This window comes from Bison bison, unplaced genomic scaffold, assembly GCF_000754665.1.
Source record: "Bison bison bison isolate TAMUID 2011002044 unplaced genomic scaffold, Bison_UMD1.0 scf7180017864327, whole genome shotgun sequence".
In the NCBI taxonomy this organism is placed as follows: domain Eukaryota; kingdom Metazoa; phylum Chordata; class Mammalia; order Artiodactyla; family Bovidae; genus Bison; species Bison bison.
In genome coordinates this window covers 5,114,472-5,125,297 of record NW_011494899.1, presented here as the reverse complement: position 1 = coordinate 5,125,297, position 10,826 = coordinate 5,114,472, and the positions used below count along the sequence as shown (strand labels likewise).

At 41.3% G+C, this 10,826-nt stretch overlaps 1 protein-coding gene across 2 annotated transcripts in view; it reads left to right on the top strand.

Annotated features, from left to right (window-relative positions):
- Positions 1–10,826, top strand: part of TXNRD1 (thioredoxin reductase 1) — a 63,256-nt gene that overhangs the window by 20,664 nt on the left and 31,766 nt on the right. For both annotated transcript variants that reach the window (XM_010853410.1, XM_010853411.1), the window contains exons 3-5: positions 2,894–3,016; positions 3,277–3,349; positions 5,763–5,882. In XM_010853410.1, the coding sequence (XP_010851712.1) occupies positions 2,930–3,016; positions 3,277–3,349; positions 5,763–5,882 (280 nt within the window). In that variant the 5' untranslated portion in view covers positions 2,894–2,929. The remainder of the gene's footprint in view (positions 1–2,893; positions 3,017–3,276; positions 3,350–5,762; positions 5,883–10,826) is intronic.

The following is a 10,826-nucleotide window of genomic DNA, read 5'->3' as shown; positions in this document are numbered from 1 at the left end:
CTATAGCTTTGACTAGAAGGACCTTTGTTGGCAAAGTAATGTCTCTGCTTTTTAATATGCTGTCTAGGTTGGTCAAAGCTTTTCTTCCAAGGAGCAAACATCTTTTAATTTCATGGCTGCAGTCACCATCTTCAGTGATTTTGGAGCCTGATTTTGGAGGGGGAGAATAAAGATGACTTATTCTAATTTTAAAGAAATGTTAATTGCTTTCTGAATTGTGCCTTTCTGGGGAGTCTGGAGCAGTGTTTACTAGGGGTGGGTTAGAGGAAAGGCACTGAGAAGCAGATGGAAGAATGTACATTCTGTAAGCCTCACTAACAGCTGCTGGGGAGAGGAGGGTATATGTTTACATCTCTGTGGGTAGTTCTCAAAATGTGGTCCAGATCCCCACCCCAACTCCTACCCCTTCAAGAAGTCCTTTAGGTCAAAATGATCTTAATAGTAATTTGCTCTTTGTCTTTTTCACTCTGATTCTCTTACAAGTCTGCCATGGAATTTTCCAGAGGTTACATAGCAGGCGATGTGGTGCAGCAGACTGAACACAAAAGAGATGTGCACTGTCTGTTATCAACAAACATCAGAGAATTATGAAGATATAAAATAATGCCACTTTTCTCACAAATTAAAAATGTTTTTAATCAGTTGTTTATGTTTAGCAGTAATGTTTGTATTTAAATTTTAAAGATATTTTAATAGTTTACATATTTTTATATTTAAGATATTAAAATTTTTTTCTTAGTTTTAGTTTCTAACATTCAAAGCCCCATCCACATTATTCAAAGCTCTTTGTGGGAAATCCTAAATAATTTAAGGTTCTAAAGGCATCTTGAGACTGAAAGTTTGAGAACTCCTGTTCTTTATCAGCTGCTCTGGTCAGTGGCCACTGTTTCTAGCAATTTAACTGGAGAACGGGGGACATTTTTCTCCCGTCTCTCCTTACGCCATCTGTGTGCTTCTTCTTATGCTGTAGAGGACAAGGAGGTGTATGTCTGTGTGTCTTACATCTCTGGTGGGCAACCTCTTCCTTAGAATTGAATGACAGCAACTTCAGTTTTAAATTGGATTATAATTTTAAAACATCATGTTTAGTTCTGGAGTCAGCTGAATACCTCAATTCCCTGTCCTTCTGATTTTACTTTACAGAATTAAAAATATTCAGGTTCACCCAGAGCTTTCTTTGTAAAATTGGTGCACTGGTTGATACAATTTTTCTTAAACTTGAACCATAAGAACCCAGGTCTGATACAGAATTTCAGTAGAGAGCAGATTATGATGGTTGGTGGAGGAAGCATGCTCTTCAGCATGACAGTTTCCTTCTTTGTTTTATTCAATAGTAGAGGAAGTGGTTATAGGAACTGGGTGGTTTTTATATAGGCAGCCAGTGATTGTGTTCTGGCACCATCTGTGTTGAGGCTTAGATTAACAATGGTTATTTTCCTAGAAGAACATCTAGCTTCATTTATTTGTTAATTCTTCTAAAGCAGCGAGTCAGCCCTTATGCTGTGAGATCAGCTAGAGAGAGTAACGCTTACGACCTGAAGCTCATATTGATCCTTTGATCTGAAGGGATGTTTTTCTCCCCACAGTGCCTTGCATTGGAGGAGGAACCTCGCCATAATGCCAGTTGATGAATACTGGCTGTGTTTACCAGCCTTTCATGTTAGACCTTTTGTGCAGACGGTCAGGATGATGCAGTCATGCCCCTGCTGTTGCTGGTTTCCAGGCGTCCTCCCTTTAGTCCCTGAACCGTCATGCATGCCTGCTGCACTGCCTGCGGGCAGCCGTGCCGCGCCTCCTCCACCTTTGCACACCGCACCCTCTTCCTCTTCCCAAGCATCCTTTTCTACTGACCCTAAGCTCTGCCTTTTGCCCCCCACATCTGATGGTAGGCAGGAGGAAAATGTGCAGTCTGGGCTGGTAAGTCTGGGGGCTTTTTTGATTACGAAGGTTAAAACTTGATTTAAAAAATTTTGTGTGTGTGTTTGGTAACAGCTGTTCCAATCATTCTCTTATGTTAGCAGATTTTTGTTTTAATAAGAAGAAATTTTAAATGCATCACCAAAACAGTGTTCCACCCAAATATGTAACTAGTGTGTTTTAAAATTAGTAGAATCAAAGGATTTTGTAAAATTAAAAATTTATATTATAAATGCCAAGTATATGGAAAGTAAATATAGGTAACTTCATGCATAGGCAGATTAAAGAAATGAGCTTTATCTGCCTAAGGGTCACTTATTTATTTAACTCCGCCCCCCCGCCGCCATCCCTGTTTATTTAAAACATCTTATGAAAGCAGGGACTTTTAACTTTTCCTGCAGGTAAATGCCAGTTAATGATTTTCTACTGAATTTTCGGATTTTATGCTTTACCTAAACAATGTAGAAAAATACTTGGCTAACTTGTTTCAGTTGCCATTTGCAGGGTCCTATCTTACTCTATAACCTTTGTATACTCATTATTCTACCTTTGACTAGAAAGTATAAATGTTTGCCAAATTGTATTGAGTCTACTAAAAACATACAGTACAGGTGTTTTTAAAATATAATTTAAAGCATAGTTTAAAAATGCTAGGAAAAAGCTGATCAAACTGAACTCAGGTGTAAGTTAATTCTTTCGGGCCATCAGGACCTTAGTTTCGTGTACTCTGCAGACCCGTTACAGTAGCTGTCTGCCACGTGGAGGGGGCATGAGGACAGTCCTACCACCAAGCAGGTGACTGATCACCACTTGAGGGAAGGGTGAACATTTCCCATTGTGTGCTGTGATGTAACAAACTGTGTTTCTCCTTTGGAAGTGCCTTCTGTTTTTCTTCAAAGGGTCCTTTCACAGAACTTTTCAGACATTGCTGCTTTTGAGTTAAATTGTTTTCTCTTCCATTGTTTTTCTTCTTTAGGCTTCTCAGGAAAACAGACTTCAAAATCCAGTGAAAATGAATGGCTCCAAGGATCTCCCGGAGCCCTATGACTACGACCTCATCATCATTGGAGGGGGTTCTGGAGGACTGGCAGCCGCCAAGGCAAGGCTCCTTGTGTGTCCTGGGATATGGGGAAAGTAGTCAGATCCTGACAACTGTAATCTGCATGTTGTTAGAACTACCCTTGTTTAATTTTTACGTTGGAGTTGCACTAGTCATCTTAGTATGTGAAATTGTCAGGTATTAATAATTAGTTATGCTTTAGACATTATAACTGTGTTAAAATAACATTGATTTTTAATAGTTCATTTCCAGTCCATCATGTCAACCATTCCAACTCATTTTAATAATTTATTTTCTAGGAGGCAGCCAAATATGACAAGAAGGTGATGGTTCTGGATTTTGTCACTCCAACCCCTCTTGGAACTAGATGGGGTAAGCTTTTAAAATACCTTAGAAGTGAATTTGTAGGAGCAGATTTTCCCCTGGCTTTGGTTTGAATGACTTCTAAAATCCAATTTTGAAATTAAATAAATTAAAAAAAACAAACAAAACACCTACCTCCTTCACTTGTGCTAGGTCAGAATGGACTCCAGTTAAATGTTGAATACTTAGGTTCCTTGGCACAGAGTCAAGATAATACAAAACCGTATCCACAGCTGTTCTGATGATTTAAAGATAAATATTTGAGTAACTTAGTATATTTAGGGGCTTAATAAGTGAAAGTTTAAACTCTTCCTGGATTTCTGTTTCAAATCTGTCTCCTGTGTCCAACAAGAACTGGAATTAGATACCTTAATGGATACCCCTTGCTTCTTCTTAGTCTTGGTGAATTCTGTGTTCATTATTTATTCAATAAATATTTATTGAACACTTACTATGAATGAGGGCTGTGGAGATATAGCAGTGAATGTGTAGACCTGATGTGAAGTTCCTGCTTCTGTGGAGTTTACATTCTCGTGGAAGACAAAAGATGAACAAGAACTTTACCAATTGTGATACATGGTACTGAAAAAGTTACTTGGTGGAATAGAGAGGAACTGGGTAAAGAAAGGAGTTTAAACTTTGAGGCTGTTATCAGTGGCGATCTCTGAAGAGGTGGCTTTTAGATGAAACCCAAAGAGTAAGAATGAGCCAGCCCTGCCAAAAGCTGAGGAAGAGTCTTCCAGGCAACTTTTCTCTTTCTCACAAGAAGGTACATACAAAGGCCCTGGGGTAGGTTTGGTGGTTGTGGCATGGGTAGTAGAAGCTGGAGCTAAGACTGGAGAGGAAGGCAAGTGTCAGACTGTACAGGTCCTTGTGGACCAAGATGAGGGATTTGGTCCTGATAATCCAAGCATCATGGGAAACCTTTGGGAAGGGGAGTAATGTGATAGGTAAATTTCATCAAGATGACTTGGCTGTGGAAATTAGAAGGAGGCAGGAAGTCTGGGTAAGCCAGTGTCACAATTTCTGATTCATTCATTCATCAGGTACTTGTTAAGGTGTCACCTCATGTCAGGCATGTTCTTGTACTGGATGTAGTCCTGCTGGCCTGTGGAGCTCACACACTGTGGTGCCACTCAACCAGCATTCTCCTTGGAGGGCTGCTGGTTTCCCAAGCTGTGCAGTCCTCTGCCGTCTTGCACTCTTGGCATTTTGGGTGCCTCTCCATTTGGGCTGCTTACATTATGTTCTAATGGAGACAGGTTATCACCATGTTCTTTAAGTTCAGGGACACTAACTCTTTTTAGGGACAGGCAAAGTGTTATGAATCCTTTGGTGAGAATCAGTGAAGGCTGTGGACCACCTCTGTGAAAATTTGCTCATGTACCCTAGACTTTTTTATTACTTTTTGGCTGCATCGTGTGGCTGTGGGATCTTAGTTCCCTTAGTTCGACCAGGGATCAAACCCATGCCCTCGGCAGTTAAGTGTGGAGTCCTAACCACTGGACTGTCAGGAAATCCCCTTTACCAAACTTTGCATGTGGTTTCAGACCCACTGCAGTCCAGCCATGCCCTTTAGTGGCAAGTATAAGGTTGTACACAAAGTAAAGTCTCAATATCTGGCTTTTTTATCAGCAGTCAATTATGAATTTTTGAAGTACATGGAAGTTGTGGAAGTCTGCTCCTTTTCGTTTTAGGGCAGTTTTGCCGTGTTTAGTCTGTAAGGCTCTCTGATCTTAGAAATGTTGTGACTTAAGGATAAACTCGTATAAACAGTGTTGACTACATTAATGAATTGCGATGTTTCATAGAATAGCATTGGGGCTTGGAGTGGGCCACCCAAAATATGCACTATGGCACGTTGATTATTTTGAATTAAAGTTACTTAATAAACGACCAGTGGGACACTCTGGCCCTCCTTTCTGTTGCCTGAAAGCAGGAAGTACGTCACATGAAAGGTGCACTCCCTACATCTAAGGAAGTAGAAAGACACCCTTTCCACAAAAGATAGGGAATTTGGGGCTGAGAAGCCTAATGTAAAGAAAACTGTTACTTCTTTACCTGTTATCCCAAACCCATACTCTGTTTTGATTCTTAACTAATTGAGCACCCAAAACGTCAGTTTCTTTGTCCTGTCAGTTCCTCACAAATGTATTCTTTCTTTGTCTAAAAAATAGAAAAGCTGTTTCATTTGGCTACTTCTTAGGTCCCATTTCTATGAAAGCGTCATGTGCACAAATTAAAATGTATTTCTTTTTCTCCTGTTGATCTGTCTCATGTCAGATTTGTTTGTCTAACCACAAGAACTGAAGAGGGGTAGATGGGGAAGTTCCCCTCTCCCTTATAATGATAATAACCATTGGCCCTTTTCTTTGGAGGATTGTACATCAGGCTATAAACTGATTTTGCAATGCTTTTGTAGGTCTTGGAGGAACGTGTGTGAATGTGGGTTGCATACCTAAAAAACTGATGCACCAAGCAGCATTGTTAGGTCAAGCCCTACGAGACTCTCGAAACTACGGGTGGAACGTCGAGGAGACAGGTACGTGGGGGAAGCTGCTCTTCCATTTGTGCTGTTGAGGGGCTTGAGCTGGGATCTTGCAGTGTACCATCCATTCTTACGAGACTAGCATATAACCTGGAAGTTGTTTCTATTTGTTTTTTTTAATGGATAAAATCAGTGTGGTTAAAAAAAAAAACAGTGTGGTTATCCTGTGTCTTGTTGGCTGTGTAGTAACTATTCCAAGTAACTATTGTACTTGGAATATCTTTTTATAACAGAAACCCAGAATTCTTTCAAAGAAATTCTCATAATTCTAGAGTTTCCTATGGAAATGCAAATTACATTTGCTTTCCCTTGAAGCTGTTATTTTTCTCTCATCCAAGAAGTCTTGTTTAATGAGCTGATATTTGGGAGGGTTATTTGTTGAGAAGGGGGTTTTGTTGGATTAAAAATATTTACAGTACCATGGAAACCACATCCTTTTCTCTTGCCCAACAAAAAAGGCAGTGAGGAGCCTCAACCTAATGGAGCATACATGTATCACGTAATCTGCTGATGGTCTACCTCTCTTCTCGCCTCTACCCCGCCTACCCTGCAAGTTACTTACTCCCGAGTCTGAGAACCTGAGACTGCCGTTGGTCCACTCGTTCCTTCCTGGGAGCCTGCTGTCAGTGTACCCAGTTCACAACAGAATCTCCTTTCAGTTAATGAGTTAGATTTTTTCAGTAGACTTTTCAGAAATCCTCCTAGTGAAGTTATATAATATTACTATTGCTTACCCACTATTTGCACTTGGTTCTGTGCTGGGGAAGTATATAAATAATACAAATCTGTAGATTCACAGGTTCTGTTTTCATCGATGTGCTAATATCGTTGATACACCAGCTAAGTACCCTGGGTGCCCAGAGGTGGGGTTAGTAAATGATTTAAGAGGTGACTGGAGATGACTTTTTAGATGTTGTGTCCTTGACAATAAGCAGAGGAGAGGATAGTCTGTTCTTTAGACAGAAGAAAAGGAACAAGGTTCGTACTTGGAGAATAGTAAATACGTTGGCATCTCTAGAGCAGGGAGCATGTGGGAACAAAAAGCAGACCGTTGCTGTGGTCTGAATGCCCTGGACGGTTTGGGATAAGGGTAGGAGGAGGAATGTGGACCAGCTTAGTGAGCTGCAGTTGTGCTGAGAGCAAGTTGGAACAGATGTTTCATGGTTCTTGGGATAGCAGGAAGAAGAGGGGAGAGGAGGTAAAGACCATAGCTATAGCAGAGAGGAAGCTCCTGTCTTTCCTCAGTACCCGCCTCATGGCTTCACTGGGGTCCTGCAGGTCAGGAGTCATGTTAAAGTTAGATCATTTTCCATATTCTCCATTCCATCTTATTGCAGTACATGTATGAGCCTGCTGTCCCTGAAGGGGGATCCCGTTGTTCCATTTGGCAGACAAGCAGACCGAAGCTCGAGCGGGGGTGTGAAGTGGTGCCCCCATATCATAGCTAAGAAATTGGCAGCACTAGGGCTTCCCTGGTAGCTCAGCTGGTAAAGAATCTGCCTGCAATGCAGGAAACCCTGGTTTGATTGCAGGGTCAGGAAGATCCCCTGGAGAAGGGATAAGCTACCCACTCCAGTATTCTTGGGCTTCCCTGGTGACACAGACGGTAAAGAATCTGCCTGCAATGCAGGAGACCTAGATTTGATCCCTGGGTTGGGAAGATTCCCCTGGAGGAGAGCATGGCAACCCACTCTGGTATTCTTGCCTGGAAAAATCTCGATGGACAGAGGAGCCTTGCAAGTCTCTCTGACCTCAAAACACATGGGGTTTACACAAGTGGTCTTCTTTCAGCCCTCATTGCTTCAGTGGCAACTCCTCTAGAGGACCAGGGTTTTGGGAGCTGCTGTAGAAGCAAGTACTCAGAGCTTTTGACCTTGGTCTGTGTGTACCTCTCCTCACCATTCTCTCCCCAAAAGGGGCAAGTTCTATGTGCAGTCTGCAGGCCACACTCGAATTTCCCTTCTGGGTCTTTGGGAGGAAAACCCAAGAACCACTCATTTTATTTGCTAACCACTCTCATAAGATCTGTAATCCACCCCTGTCCTTCCACACACACTCTTTACGAGTATTCTCAGGGAGACTTCATTCCCTGGGGCCCCCAGGGATAAGATCCTTTCTTCACCTCATTGAAGTATAGGTTATTAGAGTAGACAGATGTGGGTGGTAATTCTGACTTTGTTGTTTACTGCCTGTGTGGTGAGGATTAAATACAATTCAGTTCAGTTGCTCAGTTGTGTCCTACTCTTTGTGACCCCGCAGCACACCAGGCCTCCCTGTCCATCACCAACTCCTGGAGTTTACTCAAATTCATGTCCATTGAGTCAGTGATGCCATCCAACCATGTTATCCTCTGTCATCCCCTTCTCCTCCTGCCTTCAGTCTTTCCCAGCATCAGGGTCTTTTCCAGTGAGTTGGTTCTTTGCATCAGGTGGCCAAAGTATTGGCATTTCAGCTTCAGCATCAGTCCTTCCAATGAATATTCAGGACTGATTTCCTTTAGGATGGAATAGTTTGACCTCCTTGCAGTCCAAGGGACTCTCAAGAGTTTTCTCCAACACCACAGTTCAAAAGCATCAATTCTTTGGTGCTCAGCTTTCTTTATAGTCCAATTCTCACATCTATACATGACTACTGGAAAAACCATAGCTTTGACTAGACAGACCTTTGTTGGCAAAGTAATGTCTCTGCTTTTTAATATGCTGTCTAGGTTTGTCATAGCTTTTCTTCCAAGAATCAAGCGTCTTTTAATTTCATGGCTGCAGTCACCATCTGCTATGATTTTGGACCCCCCCAAAATAAAGTCTGTCACTGTTTCCATCCATTGTTTCCCCATCTATTTGCTATGAAGTGATGGGACCAGATGCCATGATCTTAGTTTTCTGAATGTTGAGCTTTAAGCCAACTTTTTCACTCTCCTGTTTCACTTTCATTAAGAGGCTCTTTAGTTCTTCTTTGCTTTCTGCCATAAGAGGGGTGTCATCTGCATATCTGAGGTTATTGATATTTCTCCCAGCAATCTTGATTCCAGCTTGTGCTTCTTCCAGCCCAGTGTTTCTCATGATGTACTCTGCATATAAGTTAAATAACCAGGGTGACAATATACAGCCTTGACGTACTCCTTTTCGTATTTGGAACCAGTCTGTTGTTCCATGTCCAGTTCTAACTGTTGCTTCCTGGCCTGCATACAGATTTCTCAAGAGCCAGGTCAGATGGTCTGATGTTCCCATCTCTCTAAGAATTTTCCAGAGTTGTGGTCCACAAAGTCAAAGCCTTTTTCTTTTTTTGTCAAAGGCTTTTTAGATGCAGTAAAAGTAAAGCAAAGCAAAGTTGCTCAGTCATGTCCGACTCTTTGCGACCCCATGGACTGTAGCCCCCCAGGCTTCTCCGTCCGTGAGATTTTCCAGGCAGGAATACTGGAGTGGGTTGCCATTGCCTTCTCCAGGAGATCTTCCTGACCCAGGGATTGAACCCGGGTCTCCCTCATTGTAGGCAGACGCTTTACCGTCTAAGCATGGGAAATGGGGAATAAATGCAGAAAATATCTGAGTCACTCCTAGGTAACAGGCCCCAAGAAGCAGACGTGAGCACTTTCAGCTCCCTTGCATGGCCACCAGGTTAGAATAAGGTTCTTTGCCTAACGTCACAGAGCTAGGAGGATGTGTCTAGCTTCTAGCCCACACTCCTCTAACTAATTGTACTGCCTCCAAGGTAGCTGTGGTTTCCAGGAATTTCCAGTCTGTTCCATAAAAAGAGCAACATGAGGCTAGCGCTGTCCTATTTCCTCAACAGTTTCTAGCTAGAAACCACACAACATGCTTGTCCGTATTTTCCTGAGAATGTGATTAAAATACCTGCCAGCACCTGCCAGCCTTAGTTTCGGTCCCTTCCTCCTGGACCTTCTTCTTCTAATTTTTCCCTTCAGAGTGTCAGCCAATTGGAGTAGACTCTGCCCGGCACTTTTCTTGGTTCTTTGTTTAATGGGTTGTAGAGAAACATCTGTGGATCTTTAGAAATTTGTATGTTTGAACCAATTTATTTCCCTCAAAGAGAAGGGCATGTAACAAGAATACTAATTTGAAAAAGTCTAGAGTTTGATGGAAAATGCATGGTCGTTCCAAGCAAATTTTGATTTATGCGGTAATATAATTTCTATATAGTGTCTTCTTCTTCATAGTGAATGTCAGTGGCCCTTAAATGTCAGTGGGGAGGTACAACTCATGATCATTAAAATATTGTTCATTCATGGGAGGTCTCATACTTAAATTGGTATGTAGTTGATATTAGCTTTAAACTGTCAACTCAAGAAAAATGAAGTAGGTGGAACAGAATAGCTTAGTTTGGTAAGAAAAGTAGGAAAATACATGTAACAGGTCTTTAGAATCTTTAAGAGATAAGTATAGGCCTCTGCAGAATAAATTTTAATAACAGGGTCAGCAAAGTATAATTCTAATAAGTGCAGTAATCAAATGAGTGATGAAATATAACTTGGTGAATTGACAGATCTTCTTTCCAGCAAAAGAAAAGTTTATAGTTGTCACGTAACAATAATAAGAACTGGCTTTACTTATTTACATTGACTTTATTTCTAAAGTACATAAGAAACTAATAAATGTACAGAGATGAGGTGATAAAGCAGCCACTACCAGTGTACTGCAGCTCTGCACAGTAAAATCAGCAGGAGCTTTCTGAATTTTAAAACATAAACCAACTCAAAAGTTATCTTACTTGTGTATCTCTACAGAAGTTATTTTATTCAACTAATTTAACAGTTTTAGCTCTTCCGTGTTTCTTCCCCTTTTCCAGATTTTAAGATAGAAATATACTTTGTATTTTTATACCATCCACGTCTTGTAGATCTATGTCAGGGACAGTAATCCCAAAGTCTCTGATGGGAGATGTGCCCTCTATTTAAATCCCTAGTTTGGAACCTCAGTTGTC